This window comes from Anomalospiza imberbis, chromosome 3, assembly GCF_031753505.1.
Source record: "Anomalospiza imberbis isolate Cuckoo-Finch-1a 21T00152 chromosome 3, ASM3175350v1, whole genome shotgun sequence".
NCBI classification, from domain to species: Eukaryota; Metazoa; Chordata; class Aves; order Passeriformes; family Viduidae; genus Anomalospiza; species Anomalospiza imberbis.
In genome coordinates, this window is record NC_089683.1 from 14,751,732 (window position 1) to 14,771,914 (window position 20,183).

Consider the following 20,183-nt stretch of genomic DNA (forward strand, 5'->3'; position numbering starts at 1 on the left):
AACAAAAGGCTTGAAAAATTTCTTCAATAAACTTAATCTTTGGGCTGCTCTTACTATAGAATGTTGGTTGTTAAGGCAGTAATTCTATAATTGTTTGCAACTGGGTATGTCATTGTACATTTTTAGAACACTTTGGTGTTCACAAAAAAACATTTATGGAAATGAGTTCTCAATTCCTTAGCATGAGCTCTCTCTTCTATTCCAAGCATCCTTCCAAGCAGCATGTTACTGTTGTTCAAAATTCTGCCACTAACCTGGTGTATTTAATGTTTTATTTCAATGTTATTTTTTCTTTAACAGGAAAAGAGCAACATGGAAATAGATATGACATATAAATTTAAAGTTATGCAGCAGAACCTTGAACAAGAAGAAGCTGAACATAAAGCCACAAAAGCACGATTAGCAGACAAAAATAAGATCTATGAGTCTATAGAGGAAGCAAAATCCGAAGCCATGAAAGGTATGTATTTGACATCACAGTTGGACTTAGGTGTGAATTGTACAAAGTAGATAATATAATCTTTCACTATGCATATTCTGGTGCATCTCATGACAACTGAAATACCTTGAAGGGAGGGATAATTGCCAAAAAAATCCAGAAGATAGCTCTTAATTTTGAATTAAATGGCTTATGTTTATTGCAGCTAATTAAAAAGCTACCTACAGATCCTGTCCTTCCAATTGCAGAAAATTCACAAAAATTTTGAGCATGCGGATCTGCAAAAGAAGCAAGAATGATTCAGTAATAATGGCTGAGTTACTTGGCATATCAGGTTCCCAAACAGCTTCAGCTCTTTGATTTTGTATTATCACAGAGCACAGTAGATTTAAATGTTTTATTTTTAAAATTCCACCCATTTTATTCATCTCAGGGGTGTTGCAGATAAACTGGAAGTTATCTAGAAGCTCAAAAGTAGGAAATAGCTCTGTCAGAAATGCTTGAAAAAGCATCCTCTGGGTGTGTATCTACTGTGAAAATTTTAATTAATCACTTCTAAGTAGTCTTTCTATTCAGTTTTAAAAGGAAAAACATATGGCTTATTGTTAGTACAGGATAGACATCCTCTTCCCTTTGACCTCCAAAATCTGCTGTTTACACTTCCCTGATGTCTTACATATTTTACTTCACAGAAATGGAAAAGAAACTTTTGGAAGAGAGAGCTTTAAAGCAGAAAGTAGAAAATCGGCTGTTGGAAGCTGAGAAGCAGCGCTCCATGTTAGACTGTGATCTCAAACAATCGCAACAGAAAATAAATGAGCTCCTTCGGCAGAAGGATATACTGAGTGAAGATGTAAGGAGCACTGACCAAAGGAGTCTTGAGTCAAACTTGTTTTCAATGTCCTGGTATTTTTCCTGTTATAGCTGTATTTAGGAAAATTTGTGATTGAAAGGGGCAACAAAGTTTTCCTTCTCTGCCTTTGAAACTTTAAAAAGTCTGCTTATGAAATGTGGTGTCATTTTTCTGAAATATTTCAGCATTATTCATGTTAAAAGATTTGTCCTCTATAGCGGTAAATGCTGTGAGATTGACATGGAAAAACTAGGTAATTGAATGTGTGCTAATGCCTTTATTCAGGAAGCAGCTTTGATTTACCAAGAGATGTAAAGGAAGTCAATTAGAGGCTGTTTAAATGTTTTCCTGTGTAGATCTGTAAAATTCACAGGTTTCTGCTGCTTTTTCAGGTAAAAAACTTGACATTAAAAATAGAGCAAGAAACACAAAAGCGCTGTCTCACTCAAAATGACCTCAAGATGCAAACACAACAGGTCAACACCTTGAGAATGTCAGAGAAGCAGTTAAAACAGGAGAATAACCACCTTCAGGAAATCAAATTAAGTCTGGAAAAACAAAACAATGAACTCCGCAAGTATGCAAATTGTTCTATATGTTTTTGTCATGTTACTGATTTGAAATATTTTTGGAACAAAAGCTGGGAGCAAAATTAATTTTAAAAGTTGCTGCAAAGAATATGCTGTTCTACAGTGCAAAACTTAATTGTTCTTTAAAATAATTTACAGTGACTCTAATTGTGACTTGCCCTAGTGATTCAGCAGTGTATAGGTTTGTATTAAAAGGTGTTTGTTATCCAGAAAATCTTGGAAAACACAGCTTAAATATGAGTCTGAAAATTTCAGAGAAACACTTATTTAACTGGAGGCAGAGGTACCTTTTTTAATAATGGAGGACTTCAGTGAAGAGAAAAGTTACTGGAATTATTAGTCTAGGAGAGCTTATCAGAGTTGGAAATTAATACTGCTACAGAGCTACGAAGCATAACCATTGGAAATACCTTGTACTACAGATCTTTAAACACATCTGTTGGACCTTCAGATAGGAGTGTCGGTAGTTCTTCAAGGTCTTGCAAGTAGTATTTGCACCTGAAAGGAAGTAAGGAAAGAAACAATGTTATTTTATACATAAAGAACTTTCTTGTGAATGAAAAGACCAGATTACCTACCGCAAGTATCAGATGAATCTCAATCCTAGCATCTTTATGACTTGGATGTTTTGTCTCCCTGTGCTTCGCCTTTCTGTCAGCAAGATGCAGTTAGTCATGTAGAAGGTGACCATAATGTGGAACACTGGCAGAAGTCTTTTCTGCTACATTTCTGTTGTTATGGAGCTGACTGTTGTTTAAATAACAGATGAATTCAAGAAAATTTGCCTGTCAAGGAATACAGACATTCACAGACTGTGCTCTAGCGAACAGGAGACCCAAAACAACCAGTCAGATCAGTGACATTTTACATGGAAATTAGATTCTGTTGGTGGCTGTTTACTTTATCAGTGTCTCTTACCAGTTAAACTTTGTGACACTGTTGTAGTTAGTGTGTTAGCAGTATTAAACTGACTTGTTATTAGTGCAGTATTCTCAGCTGTACGAATGAAAAAGAGAGCTGGTACCCAGAGGAACCTTCAGGTTTAGTAGCTGATGATACTTAGGTCAAGTAATTGCTGGAGATCTCAAGAGTGTGAATGCTGTCTTTCCTGTTTACTGCTTTGGAATATCTTTATATGTCTAAAGCATGTTATTCCGTTCTAGGGAACGTCAAGATGCAGATGGACAAATGAAAGAGCTTCAAGACCAGCTCGAAGCTGAACAGTATTTCTCAGTATGTTGTATGCTGTTTTATTTTTATATTAATCTGTTTACTGAGTATGTTAGCTTTTCTTCTTCCCCCTCAGCCATCAGATATTTCACATCTGTAACCCAAACCTGCTGGTTTTTCTTGTGCCTGTCTCCAGCGTTGTCTGCTGCCTTGATCTTGATCATGTTGCGAAATGTCGTAGCTTTGTGGGGGAGTTCAGAGGGAGGAGTCAAGCAACTAATTTTTCTACATTGCGAATAATCTCATGCATGTTTCAAGCCTTTTCCATGCTGTATGGTAGAGAAGAATTGTATTCTCGTGTGATGTGACAATACACGTGCATCTACAGCTCAGAAGGAAATTTCGCATTGTGACCAAACTTGGTAGTTATCTGTTAGAGTTTTTCATTTATTGTGGCAAGATACACCAGAATAAATAGGTAGGATACTTAAAAATCATCACTGGCAAGTGGAGGTTAGATTTTATAAACAGTGCACAGCCAGTCACATTGCACGAGATGCCAAAAGGCTTGTTCCAATATTAACGGATCATGAAGATTTCCTTGTGGATTTAGGTCAGTGAAGAGAAGGCCTACCTAAAGTTTTATAGATGAAAATGTTACACATATTAAATGAAAGAAAGGGAGCATAGAGGTTGACTTGAAATCCCTGCAGTAAGTACACTTAGAGTCATCTGTCACTTGTCCTGTAGTCAGTCATTTGAATGGACAGAGCAATATAATGTTTCTTTCATTTTCTTCAGAGTTCTAAATTTATACTGATTCCATGAAATTTTGAATTTCAAATTATTCTCTAATTGGTTCTTCCCTTATTCCTGTATTTCTTTTTGTTCTTTAACTGTCATATTGGTTTCATGGATATGTATAATTAGAATCTAAACTCCACATGCCTAATTACATCAGACAAAGATTTAAAATAGTAGAGAAAAAGAAATTAATTATTTTCTCTGCTTCTGATACTTCTGATTTTGTATAAAATAGTTATTTTCACATTTAGAGTATCCTTAGCAGTATGTATACAAACAAAAAATATGAAAATCATATATCTACCCATTCACAAAAATACAAATTTGAAAAGGAAAAACAACAAAGTAAAATAACACAAAGCACATTTGTGAATCATGATGACATTTAGATAAGTTTCAAGAAGGCATTGCACAATTATACTCTAATTAGCATGATTAAGGAATGCATACCATGTCAACTTGTATAATTTTTGTGGACCTTCAAAAGTACAGAAATCACATAATTTTCTTTCCAACTTTAAATTCTAGACTCTCTATAAGACACAAGTTCGAGAACTTAAAGAAGAATGTGAGGAAAAGACCAAAATTTGTAAAGAAATGCAGCAAAAGATACAAGAGTTACAGGATGAAAGGTAGGTTTTGCTAGTTGGACTACTAATGCCAAAAAGATCAGGATGGCTTTTTGTTGTTTTCTTTCCTCCCCTCCGTAACCTACCCATTTTAAAGTTAAACGTGTATATCAATAATTTGCAGAGATTCCTTGGCTGCTCAGCTGGAGATTACTTTGACAAAAGCAGATTCAGAACAACTTGCCCGTTCCATTGCTGAGGAACAGTACTCTGATTTGGAAAAAGAGAAGATTATGAAAGAGCTGGAGATTAAAGAGATGATGGCGAGGCATAAACAGGAACTTACTGAGAAAGATGCCACCATAGCCTCAGTGAGTTACATGATCTGTAATTTTGGTAGAGATTGTACATGTGCTTTATTTGCAGTTTGATTTATCCATTGCTCTTTAGCAGATTTAGAGATATACAAATATATTAATAATTAGGTATATTTGATATATAGATAATATTTTAAACATATTTATTTCTTATGATTGAAATTAAAGAATCTCTTATTGTGTTTCTTCCATGCATTTCTCTGACCATTCTTTCTTCTGTGCCCCTACCCCTCTTACAGCAAGTCCTCTTACCCTTATCCTGGTCTCACTCTGCAGCATTTCCCTCTGTCTTGTAATGCTGCTTTGTTTGCCAGATGAGTTTTGTTACATGGTCACATGCCCTTTTTTTTTTTTTTTTTTTTTTTTTTTAGTTGGAGGAAGCAAATAGGACACTAACTAGTGATGTGGCTAACCTTGCTAATGAGAAAGAAGAACTAAACAATAAACTGAAGGAAGCACAAGAACGTATGTAATCTCTGAACCAAATGTGATTTAAATTGAAACTAGGTTTGTTTTTTAATAGTACTATATGTGTTTGTCATGAATTTTAATAGATTTTCTTTTAAATACCTTGTTACAGAAATTACAAAGCTTAAAGAAGAAGAAGCAAATGTAGGAAATATTAAAGCACAATTTGAGAAACAGCTGTTGAATGAAAGAACATTAAAAACCCAGGTAAGCAAATATATTCAAATGCATGTAGACACAGTGTTCATGAATCAAATGATTTTTAATAGAATACTTTCTGTTATAAACTATTGATATATACCAGTATTGCTTTATTTATTTTTGCTCTGAAAGAAAATATTTTGGGGTTTTTTTCCCTTCTTCTAAGTACACTTTCAGTGTAGTGAAACTGGATCCTTATGATTCATAATAGAGGAACTTCTATCCAGATGTAGTTCACCAGCAAAAGCCTTCATTTCCATCAAATGATTTGATATGTTACTGGTTTCAGTCTTGATTTACATGCCTCTACAAGTTCTCTAAAGACATACATTTCTGATTTTAATCTAGATTGTTTTTTAGAACAAGTGGCATTTTAATACAAAGACCTATTTTGTGTCTAGCTAGTGAAAATGGAAGGAATTATTTAAATGAGTGAAAGTGCTCACACAGCTAATGCTTGCTTTAAATAAAAAGGGCATCATTACCTATTTTATATTTTGTGTAATACATTGAATTAAAGCAAGCTTGTTGTGCTGGATTGCAGAGGTCTTAGTTTGTGCCTGATTATAGATGGAGAGAAGACTTTATTTCTCCACAATGTAGCTGTGTATTTATTAGTGTGGTTTTTGTCACTTTTTTCTTTCCCACGGGAAGGCTGTGAATAAATTGGCTGAAATCATGAATCGGAAGGGTCCAGTCAAACGTGGAGCTGACACTGATGTACGGCGGAAGGAGAAGGAAAATAGGAAGCTGCATATGGAACTGAAGTCTGAACGAGAAAAGTTAACCCAGATGATGATCAAATATCAGAAGGAAATAAATGAAATGCAGGCAGTAAGATCCTTTTGTAAATATAAACATTGCAGTATTTTCTGCAAAATCTTACTATTGATACAGACTTTAAGGTAACATATCCAATCTCTATTTCTGAATTTCCCCAACCAGAAGAAATACACAGAATATATATAGAGATTGGCTACAAATTTTGCATCATTTTCTCTGAGTAACCAAATATTGTAATAATAGGAAATCTTGCGATTTATCCCTGCAGCAAATAGCAGAAGAGAGTCAGATACGGATTGAACTGCAGATGACTCTGGACAGCAAGGACAGTGACATTGAACAGCTTCGTTCCCAGCTGCAGTCACTGCACATTGGGCTGGACAACAGTAGCATAGGCAGTGGACCTGGAGAGGCTGAGGCAGATGATGGATTCCCTGGTATGTTGATTTTATTACTATTTCTGCATTAAATGGATTTATACCAGTGTTTTTCCATAGAAACTGGAGTATTAAATTGATGGTCTGATGATTCTGTGATTCTCATATTCATCTATTTCTACCATCTTACCGATCCTTTGATAGTGATCACTTGCTCATCTGCTAACTAAATCTGTCTGTTGTAATACTTCACCTTACATTTATTTAAATAAGTTGTTCTTTTAAATTATGTTGTGCTCCATTAGAACTAAATATTTTTTTCACTTTATTTGGGTGGTTACTTTGCAATTACTGTGTGTATGTGATAAAATGTAAAACTAATACTCTCCTAGAGATTCTATTTTGACTTCTTTTCTACTTTTCCTCCTTTATGCTTTATGTTTAGTCCATATCACTCAATCCCACACTATGGAATCCATGTCCTTTACCTATCAGCACTCTTCTACCTCTGTCAGTATTGCCACTAAGCCTTCCAGTTCTCGCATGCTTCTTGATTCAGATTCTGACTCAGAGGAAGAACCTTTGTCTTGTTCCCACAGCCCTACAGAAGTTGATAGCACAGGTGACATCCCTGAGAACCATTTGGTTTTGTTCTTATTGTGTCATTTTCTCTGTTTCAGAACTAACACTATTAATACATAGTGAAAGAAACATAAACCAAATCTGGCAGATAACATGCTGCAGCAGCAGTAAACATTGCCATCAAAACATGAGAAAGTTTGCATGAACAAATAACTGGCCTGTTTTCTCTGAATGTTTGCAAATGCTTGCTGATAGTTATAAACCCACCATGTTTATTGAGGCATTGAGAAAATGAGCCTTATGGCTTGTTTTCAAGATAGCCTCTACACAGTATCTGCAGCTCTCTGTATGACCCTAAGGTACTGGACACCAAAAACTCTAATCTTTGTGTTTAAGTGAAGTGTGGAAACATCTAACTCCTCACATCTAAATATATATGATTTTCTTGTAGAAATTCATTGTCCTGAATATTACATTGTTTTGCCTTAAAAGTGTATTATGAGTGATAAGGCCCTGTTTTATTAATTCTATATTCATTTTATATGACTACACATACACCCTTTTAACAAAGCTTCTGTTTAGTGTTAGTGTTAGAAGTGGGTTTTTTATTGCATTCAAATTTCTGTATTTCATATGAGGTTCCTTTAAAGTGTGAATACCTTTCCACTGAATATAGAACCTCTTTTGGTATTTTTACATTACTTCATCAAACTAGAGTAAAGAATAAAACATTTCCTTTATTTTTCTTATTCCCTCGTTTTTGCTTTGAAGCTTCTGATGAAAGAAAAGCTACATACATTTTTTTCCTTGTTAGTTGCTGTTGTGGTATGTGCATGGATTTGCTTTGTTCTAAAGTAAAAAATTATAACTAAGATGGGATTTTTTGCTGACATAATTACAAAAGATTTGAGGTAGGATAGTGTCTTCTGTTGTTTCTCCCCTCCTAGTGTTTATAAGCATGTGTTTTGAGAAGTTTGGAATATTCTGCCCTTTTTTTGATCTGTTAGTATTGAATGGACACCAGAAGTGAAGAAGTATAATGAGAAGCTCTCATTTTATCTAATTTAATCTGTATTACAGGTTACAGAGAAAAATAGGAAGATCATATTTTAGGAAATAGGAGAAATATTCATATGTTTTTGCTCTACTTGTGCTTCCTGGATATGGGGTAGACTATTTTTTTGCATCAACGTTATGCTTGTTACACTTTCTATGAGGTGTAGTTGAAAGGAACAATATAAGGTGGCAGGTATGAGGCAAAACAAATGTTACAGAACTGTTTCATGTACTTGATAGGTGTATTAAAATAGGTCACCAACAGCAGTGCTGGTAGGGCTATAAGCATTGAAGACAGTGTGGATCTGTGTATCTTGCTTTAAGTCTCTCTAACACAAAAGGAATTCTATGAATATCTAGTAATTATTTGTTACACTGTGTTAAACATGGGCAGGAACCTGCAAATGTCCTCTGATGAGAAGGAAAAAAGTTTTTGTAATTTTGCAGTATGTTTCTGCTTGTTCCATGGTTTTGTCTTTGTTAATGCTTAACACTTCACTATTTTTGACTTGGAGGTACCTCAGCAGCCAGAAGAGGTTATCTGCTAGGGTAGGAAACTCATTAGAAAAAATTATTGCAATTAAGTATTTCCCCTTAATAAAACATAGGGGGAAGAAAGGCTTGTGTTACGTGCAGCTACAAAAATAGGGTGGAAGGGTATGTGATCCTATATATTACCAAGCACTGGGAAAGTGTGATCCTGTTGAGCTTTTGGTGACTACTGAAATGTGTGTGTCACACAACAGCTGAGCTCTCCATACTCTTCATAAATCAAATCTGACAAATGTGCCAGTGTAATATAAAATACTGCAAGCGCGTGAAAGGACAGTTGAGTTCAGGCAAGGCCTAAAGGTTAGCCAAAAATGACTTATTTTGGATTAGAAAGCCTAGGAGATACAGGCATAATTAGAGAAAAGAAAAATTTACAGGCCAAAAATTATGAATTAGAATGCTAAACTGACATTTTCCCCAGCATATTTGGTATATAGGTTATTTGTGGTGGTAATTTGCCTTTTTTTTGGTCTTGGATTGGATATTGTGTGGTCTGTACTAATATCTTTAGATGCTGTTGTAAAAGGTAACAGTCAATAGACATAAGGCTTTTAAGACTTGAAAAAATTACTAAAGGGAATGTGTGTGCTATAATTGCAAGTTTGTTCTTCCCCTTCCTCCTTGTGTCTACTACTTCTTTGTGATTGCATTGCTGGTTACTGGCTGTATTCAGTGGTACATTATTTAATGTATTCCTGAACATTTACCATGGTAAACTTTGCAAGATCTCATACTGTTAAATGGTTCATCTTCTCATGTTTGCTCTCTTGCTTTATTATTGATGTTCAATAGCTTTTAAAATGCACAGTACTCTCAAAAATTTGTTTTGTCTGTTCTTTAATACATATCTCTTTTTCAGAATCAAGATTGGAAGGCTGGCTATCAATGCCTGTTAGAAATAACACTAAAAAATTTGGATGGGTTAAAAAGGTAAAAAAACCAGATTTATGATTTTGTTTCATGCATAGGTTCAATTTTAAATTTCCTTTAGGTTTTCAACACTTCAGTTTTTCTTTTATATGTTTTCTCATTACTTAAATGTATAAAATATATTAATTGGTAATACCTACATCTGAGAGGAGCAGCTTAAGACAATTGCAATAGTTTAAGACACCTCTTTGAATAGCCAGAGGTGAGAACAGTCATTAATGATCTTCAAATGCTTATACATGCCATAAGCATTCCCAGCAGTATTACACAGCTGGAATTAGGCAGAGTCTAGAAACAGGTGCTCTTGACAATTTCTTTATTTAGGTGATAAGACTAAAACCTACTCCTCCTGCCTTGTGCAGCCTTCATTTGTTTACTGCTTCTCAGTAACCTCTTTGATGGGTCTTTGTCCAAAATGTAACATACACATTTTCATCCAAATTTCCTTACTGCTGCCATACAGTTAATTCTAGGCAAAATTCTGGAAGTAGGACATCTTTTAGGTAGTTAGCTTTTTAGTGAAGATTGCCAGCTATTCTGGTAACTATAATAGTGATCTTTTAAAGTATGATTCCTATTAGTTGTCACCTGCACACATGAAATAGGCAGAGTATGACAGTTGCTCTCTCTACCAGTCCAAATGGAAATTAAATCACTAAAATGAAAAGGAAAAGCTTATATCTTACTTTCTTCCTGGCTTTTCAGTTTCTTCATAGATATTTAAATATGTTTAAAAATCAGTTAATCTGATAATATAACTTGATTTGTCAGGTAATCAGAATTTTGTTTGTTATGCAGTGGATTCCTTGGCATGGACTTAGTATACAGTACTACCATTTTCCACTTAGGTACCATTTAATGAAATTGTATAAAATTATTGCTACAACATATGTGATACATAATTGCTGTGACATATTTGACATCTGTGTTGAGCTGGATTAAAACATGTTTTATCGTTTTGTCTCCTTACAGTATGTAATTGTAAGCAGCAAGAAGATCCTGTTTTATGACAGCGAACAAGATAAAGAACAATCTAATCCCCATATGGTATTGGATATAGAGTGAGTATTGCCACGAGTGTTTCCTTCTTCTGATTTGTAGGTGAACTGTTGGAAAGACCTGTGACCAAAGGGCCTTTTGAGTCATGTCCCATCACATGGGACATGACTTTTTAATCTAAACTATAGAGCTGCACCCACTGTGGTGCAGAGTGGGGTTTGCTTTAGGCACTGGTGCAGGAGGAACAGTGTGGTGCTCAGACTCATCCAGAGAGTTGCCCTGAGCCCTGGTGTCACTGAAGTGTCCCCACTAGCTCAGCTGGACCTTCCTCACACACACTTGGGTGCAAAGCATGTAATGAAAACTGTAGCAGAGCAGATATAATTTTCAGTGGTCATATATTTTCTCTTACAACATCGCCTTACAGGTGGGTTATATAGTTAATTTATTTTCTTAATAAATGCAGAATGTGGCTATTCAGAGCATGGGGACAGAATTGTGTTAGAAACATACCAGCAGCCATTAAAGTCACATGAAGATGGTTTCTCAGTGCTTCTGCAAATATAGATGGATTCTTGTCACTTCTTTTTATTTAGGGTTTTTGGGAGTTCATGTGCAGGGTTGAAAGACAGGGCTTTACCAAGTGATTAGAAATCTGTACGAATTTGACCAATCTTCAGTGGTTCTAAGCCTTAAATGTGTTAGGTTGTAGCCTAACTTAATCTGTCACATTTGTCATTGTGGTAACATTAATTTTTGTCCTTATTGAAACAATTTCCTATAGCAAACTCTTCCATGTCCGACCAGTCACTCAGACTGATGTGTACAGAGCAGATTCCAAGGAAATTCCTAGGATATTCCAGGTATTTATTAATAAATTAATGTTTCTAGTGTAACAGACATGGCATTTCAGACATTGTCCAAAATATTGTCTAATGAAATGTTTACTAAAAAAATCATTCCTAGTGTACTTCTTCAATCTTTGTATTTAGATAATGACTGTGAATTTATATTTGCCAACTAGGAGTATTGAGATTATTTTGCTTTCATTCTAGATCCTATATGCTAATGAAGGAGAGAGCAAAAAGGAACAGGAATTTCCTGTGGAGCCCATGGGAGAGAAGTCAAATTACATTTGTCACAAAGGACATGAGTTCATACCTACTCTTTACCACTTCCCAACCAATTGTGAAGCTTGTATGAAGCCCCTGTGGCACATGTTCAAACCTCCTCCTGCTCTGGAATGTCGCCGCTGCCATATCAAATGTCACAAAGATCACATGGATAAAAAGGAAGAGATTATAGCGCCTTGCAAAGGTAAATAGCAAGTATTTGAATATGCAGATAGTGCTGGAGTCACAAGGCATTCTAATAGATCAGAGGATTCTAGTAATGGTCTGACACCAACTAAACATAAAGGCTGGTTTGTCTTTTATTAGTACGTGGCTATCAGCCCCTTTCCAAGGGTGTCTCCATGAGGGTCACTCTGCTTTGAGTTCATGGCACACGGCTGTGGTGTGCATGTGCCTGTTGTGTTGTCATCCTCGTGCAGCAGAGCGTGGTGGTTGTAAGGTGCTCATGCTGTGTGTTGTGCTCTGCTGTAGGAAACAACAGCGCTATGGAAGGGGTTATATTTGGTGAAGGCTGCTCCTTGTGACTCAACATCATATAATTTCTTAGTCTCAGTCACACCTCTTTGCATTACCCGTGTTTTCTTCCACTTGAATGTGTATCTTCCACAGTACTAAGCTGTTACTCTTGAAATATAAGGAGGCGGCACTGTCAGCATCCAGGAAACCTACTGGTTCATTTTAGTTTTGACCTGTCTGCTGATTTCTCTGCTTCAAGTATGAGAGTATGCTAATCTGACAGCTAATTTTTGATGTGGGGCCATGTTTAGAATAATAAAGATACTCATTTTTATTTTAAAAATCTTATTACAGTGTACTATGATATTTCTACGGCAAAGAATCTACTACTGTTAGCTAATTCTACGGAAGAACAGCAAAAATGGGTGAGCCGACTGGTGAAAAAAATACCCAAGAAGCCTCCAGCACCAGACCCCTTTGCTCGATCTTCTCCCAGAACTTCCATGAAGGTACAGCCGAACCAGTCCATCAGACGACCAAGTCGACAGCTTCCTCCAAACAAACCAAGGTGACACAAGAACTGCTATTTAATTTATTGTTCTGAATGCTTTACTACAATTAGTTTCAATTTCTTATTCAGGGTAGAAGGATTCATGGTAATGAATCTGATTAGGAATCATGAGACTTCTGATTGGGTAAAAATTGTCCATACAAAAATAATTAGTTTACTTCTGGATCAGTTCTGAGGAGCAGAATCCTATCTGCTGTGCTGTGGAAGTTGATAGCATTCTGCAGGTAGCATTTATATGATTGCACAGGCCAGAGTTTCTGGTTTTTTTCCAGTTTGCTTTTTTCATCACCTGCAGTACTAGTTTATATTTATGTCAGTTCCCAGTGCTGGCAGCCTGTGAAAAGGTTGGTCTCGCTTATTTTGTTCATCGCAGTATTGCAGTTTAGCAAAGGCTTAACATTTTTCCCCAGAGAGGTAATTGGGCAGTGCCTAGACAGGATTGCTCTCCTTTTTTCTGTGACCAGACTGGCAGTATCTCAGGTGGTTGGGTGAGACCCAGGCTGGGTGAGTGGACAGAGTTACAGTGGAGAATGCAGGGAAGCACACTCTTGCTGTGATGCTGCTATTACCACAAAGCATCCTTATGCTATGAAGCATAAGGATCTTAAAGAGATACTGATATTTTAATGGGTGGAAATGCATAGTGGAAGCACTTAGCGTAATTTAATTTCACTTCCCTCCCAACACAATACAGTCTAATTTTTGGTGATTTAATTTACATATTTTAAAGAGAATCAGACCTCATCATTGGAATATTAAATTAATAGATTTATTATAATCATGAAGGAAAAAAGCTTTTAAATCACTTTTTAGGGACCAATTATTGAAGAGTTTCTTTGTGCAAAAATAATCAAAATATCAGTGATAGGACTGAAAGCATGCATCAGGAAAACATTCATGACAATTTGGGAGACAAATAGATCACTTTTCTTCTGCATACTGTTTACAGTCTAACTTAGTGGTGTTACTCTGTTTCTTGCTGTTAACATATAAAGGTGTATAAATTCTGATTTTTTTCAATAGCTATTCTTAGGTGTTCTGCAAATAATTCTTCTCCTTCCAATACCGTTTTTTCAGTCTTGAACTTTGGTACAAAATGCTTTCATAACATAGTCTTTACCATTCTATACTGGTGGGAAAAGGAGGGGGATGAGTGTTTTTGTGTGTAAAGCACTTCAGTTTAAGTTTCCAAGTTAGCCTCACAAATGTACCTAACAGATGAAAAGTGTAGTTCTGTGAGGTCATGTCACCTATTACCAGAATAATGCAGGTCTGTCAAACCAGTGGAAATTTGTATGGATTTAAACACCTTTAATTAGAAACCATGTACTCATAAATAACTATAATTGCTATGGTAAATTTATATCTCAGTGTTTGTTCTATGAGGCTTTTGTGCAAGGGCTTACCATATCAAATAATTAATTTTCCTTCATGAACTATATTAAGAATGAAGATACAGTTGCCAGTTCAGTCTCGGGACTGAGCAGTGGGCCCTGGCAGCTAGGTTAGGGCTGGGGCTGCACCAACAGGAGCACAGCTGGGTGACTGAGGGAAGAGATTATACCCCTCTGTTCACTCCATAGTCTGCAGCACCACACTGCCTCCACCTCTGAGCCTCCAAATTCCAGCCAGACACCAACACACTGGGGGAGGACCAAGCAGAGGCCACCAGGATGGTCAGAGCAGATGCCTGAGGGAGCTGGGCTTGTTCAGCCTGGATGATGGACATGTCCAGGGGCTCCCATAGCAGCCTGCCCCAGCCTCTGGGGAGGGTATCCAAGAGACAGAGCCAGGCTCAACAGTGCTGCATGGTGAGAAACAAGGGGCTCACCTGAACCAGGAGACACGCCAGCTGGATAGAAGGAAAAGCCAATGCAGAGAGAGAGGCCAGTGAGGCTGGACAGGCTCCATCCCTGGAGGCTCTCAACAGCTGACAGGACAAGGCCTTGAATATCCTGGGCTGGCTTTGTATCTGACCCTGCTTTGAGCAGGAGGTTGGGCTAGAAACCTCCTGAGGTCCCTTCCAAGCTGCCTGGTCCTACAAATGCTGTCCCTGCTAGGAATTTCACACAATGATGGTTTCTTCAAGGTTTTCATGGCTGTTTTTCTTCTCCTTAAATCTGTGAGGATTTAAGAAAGGGCAAACCAGTTTTTCATACAGACCATATAATTTCTGCGTAGCCATTTGGTTGGATCATGCCAACCGGATAATTCCAAATTGAAAGAAACTCAACTTTAATGTATTTTACTTTCTAATAAATTGTTAAGTGTAATAGCCATAGTTCATGTAACAAATGAATATTGAGCCTTTTCAGGGCTATATCACATTTAAAGATTTAAATAGTTTAAAGCCTGAAAATCCAAATTCCCCTGAGACCCATTTTGTTTAAAACATGTGATTAACTGTATTAAACAATGTAGCATGTTTATTTTGATGCTCTCTTAGGGTACGGTTTCCATGCCTGCATCCTATGCTTGGTATACAACCCTAATTAGGATCCTTCCAGTTCACTGGAGAAACGACTAGGCTAGGTTTCATTTGTTGGAGCTATAGCAATTGAAAAGTTAGTACTTAAGATATTACAACAGAAAGAGATGAGTGCTTCTACACAATGATTCACCCCATCCCAAAATAAATGTCTCAGATAAGTAAAATGACTCATTTGCTGACAGGGTTTGCCTTGCTTGCCTTTGTTCTGTAGTGACCATACAAGGAGCAAAGAAAGGGAGGCCTAGACAGCAAGTTAATATATCCTCTTTTTTGGCATTGCTTAACTTTAAATAATGAGCTACAGAATAGCTTCATAGTGTAATCACCCTGTATTTGGGATACAGTAAAATCCTGCTATATTCGTTTGTACATTCAGATGAAGTGCTATCTTATTCAATGTTCTTTGCAGCACTCAAAATCACTTGATTTTATTGGAAAAATTATTAGGTTTGTATTATTCTCTGGAAGGGCATAGCAGGAGAGCATAAAACCACCTCAGTCAGCAAGAACAGCAACAAAACAGAAGGCAGATGATTTAAAAAAAGGTACAAGTTGGTCTTTCCTATTGAAATTCAGGGGGAAAAATCAATATGGTAAGAATTCTGTATTGAATTGAATGATTTTTGAGATGCATTTGCAATGAATGCAGTATTCTTAACTTATATGAACACTAACTGAATCTTCATACTCGTGATAGGCAAAGGAAGAAACCCACCTACCTTAAACAGTCTTTCAGTTAAAAAGGTTTAGTGATAGCAAAAGGAATTTTCAAGTCTTTTATAGAAGTATGACACTCAGTAAACATCAAACCCTCCTGTTGCAGATTACTTGATCTGGCATTTAAGGACTGGGATTGGTCCTTTGATGATGTTGATGATATTGATGGTGATGATGATGATGACGATGTTTTTGATTTCTGAAGAAGTATAAGGGGTAAATCTAAATAGAGAGGAATGGATTTGTTTGCCTTTGAATACAGCATGCTATGTTGGATTTTGTTTCTAAAAGCAGAGAAAATACAAGATCTCATTTTAAAATTTTAAATAGAAAAATGAGATTCTGATCATCATATTGAATTTTTAGAAGAGTCATTTTCATTAAAACAAAGTTGTTGCCTTTGCCAGTGTTTTTATTTTTCTAATCTTAGATTCTTTTTTTTTCAAAATTCATGTCTGCCTGCCTGAAAAAAACCCCAAAACTGCTGTTTTCAGGGTCATTGCTCATCTCTAATGCTAATACTGCTAACCTCAGCATAGAATATTTGAAGGATAAAAGGGAGATGGTAGCAGTTGGATGTTTAGCTGAAATAGACTTGGTATTTGCAAACACTTTTCATTTTTAAGCTTTGAATATAAACTGGTCTATGGCTAGCAGACATGAAATCACTGGAGTTCTGCATTTTGCTTTCTACCTCTGTTCTGAAGTGAATTTGACTTGGCTTTCCTTTGCAGTGCTGTGCTTTCTGGGTACCTAACCACGCATTTGAAAACTGTGTAAACAAACGGGTTTGCAGCTTCCGTGGTGTGGTTTCCTTGACTGCTTTAGAAAGATCCGGCCATTGCAGTGATGTGATTTATCCCATGGCTTAATTCTGGATGTATTGCAAATAGCTTTACCTATTTTATAGACCTCAGGATCTGATCATTTCACACATTGATGCAATCTTATATTTGCACAGAAAAAACCCCTAAATGTTAAATGGCTAAGAATTGTTTTAAACGGTATGCGGGATGTGTCTCAGCTGTACAACAATGGCACTGGGGCAGCTCCTCTGCTGTGTGCTCAGGAACTGAGGAACCAGCTCCTGCAGAACTTAACTGGCTTAGTGTTCACAGTAATGAGCATTATGTTAATTAAATATACTGCATCTTTGTGTATTAAAAGCTTACTGATCACTAATCCTTTAGAAGTAACTATTACACTGTGCATATTGTACTTTACCCTCATGTATTGCAAGGGGGTTTAATTGATTTGGGATTACAGTGTGCAAGGATGTGCTATACTGAAGTAATGTTGCTGTTGGATGCAGAGGAAAGGTGCTTTTCTCAAGTACAATGATGAACCCATCTTAAAGGAAGACTTTGAAGAAGTATTTTTTTGTCAGATTTACTTTTGTAGCATTTACTGACCAAACTTCCTGCTTCTTTTTCAGCTAACTGCTTTCCGTGAATGCAGACACAGTCAAGGTGATAATTTTCTTCCCATTACAGCAAGACTGAAACATATCCCAAAATATATTAAAAATATATATTTTCCTGAGAGATTGTGCTATATATATCAGAGGTTTACATTTTTGCTGCAATATAAATTACTAATCTCTAAGGGTTCCTGTATTCTCCCAAGTGACTGATCAGTTGAGGAATGGTTGGTAAATAGTCAAAGGATATGTTAGGTAACCTTTTAAACTCTGTTCCACAAAAGCTTTCTTGGCAAGACACATACACTACATTTCATAAAAGGATCGAGAGGAATGAGTATTGAAATGGAAGAAACTGACTTTTCAGCTTTCATAAAGATGCCACCAGCACGTCTGCAAGTAGAACCTGAGGAAGATCCATCATAGTGATATAGACTGCATCTGTGAGAAGTGACCATTAAACTGTGTATATATATTGTACTGTAATACTGCAAGAGGGGTTTAAAAATCTTTCCACTTTATTTTTTTATGCTTATTAATCAGATACCGTTACTTATTGCAGTTGCAACTATGCACTTGTATAAAGCCATATTGTTGAAGTTTATATCATTCATACACATCTGTCAGAAGCTGCATGTCAGTGTTCAGCAGCTAGTATAGGTTTGAAGTATATACTAGTTTCAGCTACATCATCATGGGCAATCCCCTTTTACCTGTCTTAATTGCCTTAATTTAAATTTTTTTCAATTTTTTTTGCCCATTCTTTCTATTTAAGGAAAGTTTACCAGCTCTTAGGATGCAGTTTTGCTTTGTGGCAGAAAAAATAGTGCACTATTTTTACACCTATTAAGTATATCAGTGTCAACCTATATTGAATGTATATCGACTGGTTTTAAGGGTGGAGAAGTGTTGGTTACAGAAACAATGTCTGAGAGCATGGGATTTACCCCAGACCATTTGCTTGTACATGTAACTGCTCATCCAGCCCTTTTTACAAACCTCAATACTAGCTATTGACTTATATTAACCCTCATTAAGTGCTATGAAACTTCATTTTGCCTTGTTTTTTGCATACTCTCCTAGATGTGTTTTTTTTTTTTTTATTATTTCTGGAAAATAAAAGAATCTGTGACTATTTTTACATTTCACAACACAATATCTGAGGACTGTCGCAAACTTTAAGAAAAGTGAAACATACTGTAGATGTATTTTAAAGTTTTAATCTGGTTCTCTAGCACATAGCTGTAGGCATAGGTAAATAATTCAGTAGTGTGTTTTGAGAACTGATAGCTGGGAAGAAAGGGCCTCAGAGGCACTTATTCTGACTTTTTTTTTTTTTAACTTGGAGTTGTACAAAAAATATAATATATATGGGCTCATTCATGATGTGTTCATAATTATCCCAGAAAATGCATGTTTTATACAACTACAGTATGTGATGTTAAACATATTGACAGTAAAAAATGTAGTCTCCTATTTGGTCTCTTTATATATATATATATAAATATATATATATATTTAGAATATATATATATATATATAAAATATTGTGTGGGAGTGCAGTAATTTAAAATATGATCTAACACTTCAATGAAGGAGGACATTTCACTTTAAAATTTTGTTTGTTTGTTTTTGTTTTTTAAAGAGTGTTGAAATGTTTGGAAGGATAGGACCATGTTTTATTTAACACTATCATGAAAGGTGGACTTGGAAACACTGAAATACCGAAAATGAATAAATATATTTACATTTTGTAACCTCTACTACAGTTCAGCTTAACAAAGCAAGAATGTATTCAGTCTTCTATTTATGTGCTCACAAAGTAAAATGTTGTTTGTGAGTTCTTAAATTCAAAACTAAAACTTTCATATCATTTCTGTTAGGTATTATAAACCAGAGCACAGCTACAGTGGTTTTTCCCTGCTTGTTTTGATTTACAGAAGTACGGTATATTTTTAGATAATGCAGATTTGCATAGAGTACAACATTAAAAATGTATACAGTAAAACTGTTTCCATTCACTGAATGCATAAATATTTTATATATATATATAAAAAATGTTACATTGTGGGAAGTTCTATCCTTTTCTGAATTGGAGAATATTATATATATATATATATTTTTAAATAAACTATTTGAGTAAGGTAAAATAGTTCCTGAACTTGAGAAGCTGGTAATTAATTGAAATATTAAAATATAAGTACTGCAGCAGATATGGGAAAGGCAAGGGCTGCTCCAAAGACAGTCCAGCAAAGCCTGTTTGTACAGAGGAAGAGCAGATCCAAGGGAGCTGTTTGGCAGCTCCTCCACTGCTGGGGCTGGATCCTTTGCACTTTCTCTCCCTGGCTTGCCCCCATTTACTGTGAATCCACAGGGCCCTGCTAAGCCTGACATTTTAGGAAATATACTATATTATAGTATTTGCTAGCCACAGTGTATAAATTCCATGCTTGTAGAAATGGTCATGAGCTGTTTGTGCAGCAGGCTGTACTGAGATGGAGGGGTGGAGCAGTAGGGGCCTCGGGGGAGCACTGGGCTCCTGTGCTTTGACTTCTGCTCAGAGCAGAGCTAACTTCGCGCGGCTTCCTCGGGGCCAGTGGTCTGAGGTGCATGAACTTCACTTTGTACCCAGGACACAAAAGGCA

At 36.2% G+C, this 20,183-nt stretch overlaps 1 protein-coding gene across 5 annotated transcripts in view; it reads left to right on the plus strand.

Moving 5' to 3' along the window:
* Positions 1 to 19,690, plus strand: part of ROCK2 (Rho associated coiled-coil containing protein kinase 2) — a 95,940-nt gene extending 76,250 nt beyond the window's left edge. For 2 of the 5 annotated variants that reach the window (XM_068183453.1, XM_068183452.1), the window contains 16 exons: positions 301 to 460; positions 1,132 to 1,292; positions 1,685 to 1,869; positions 3,046 to 3,115; positions 4,385 to 4,488; positions 4,610 to 4,796; positions 5,174 to 5,267; positions 5,383 to 5,477; positions 6,126 to 6,305; positions 6,523 to 6,691; positions 9,681 to 9,751; positions 10,724 to 10,812; positions 11,535 to 11,613; positions 11,806 to 12,067; positions 12,694 to 12,907; positions 16,225 to 16,580. In XM_068183453.1, the coding sequence (XP_068039554.1) occupies positions 301 to 460; positions 1,132 to 1,292; positions 1,685 to 1,869; positions 3,046 to 3,115; positions 4,385 to 4,488; positions 4,610 to 4,796; positions 5,174 to 5,267; positions 5,383 to 5,477; positions 6,126 to 6,305; positions 6,523 to 6,691; positions 9,681 to 9,751; positions 10,724 to 10,812; positions 11,535 to 11,613; positions 11,806 to 12,067; positions 12,694 to 12,907; positions 16,225 to 16,321 (2,217 nt within the window). In that variant the 3' untranslated portion in view covers positions 16,322 to 16,580. Of the gene's footprint in view, positions 1 to 300; positions 461 to 1,131; positions 1,293 to 1,684; positions 1,870 to 3,045; positions 3,116 to 4,384; positions 4,489 to 4,609; positions 4,797 to 5,173; positions 5,268 to 5,382; positions 5,478 to 6,125; positions 6,306 to 6,522; positions 6,692 to 7,076; positions 7,704 to 9,680; positions 9,752 to 10,723; positions 10,813 to 11,534; positions 11,614 to 11,805; positions 12,068 to 12,693; positions 12,908 to 16,224; positions 16,581 to 17,553 lie in introns of those variants that run through there. The other 3 variants (XM_068183454.1, XM_068183455.1, XM_068183456.1) reach the window with 3 other exon arrangements.
* Positions 19,691 to 20,183: the final 493 nt, after the last annotated feature.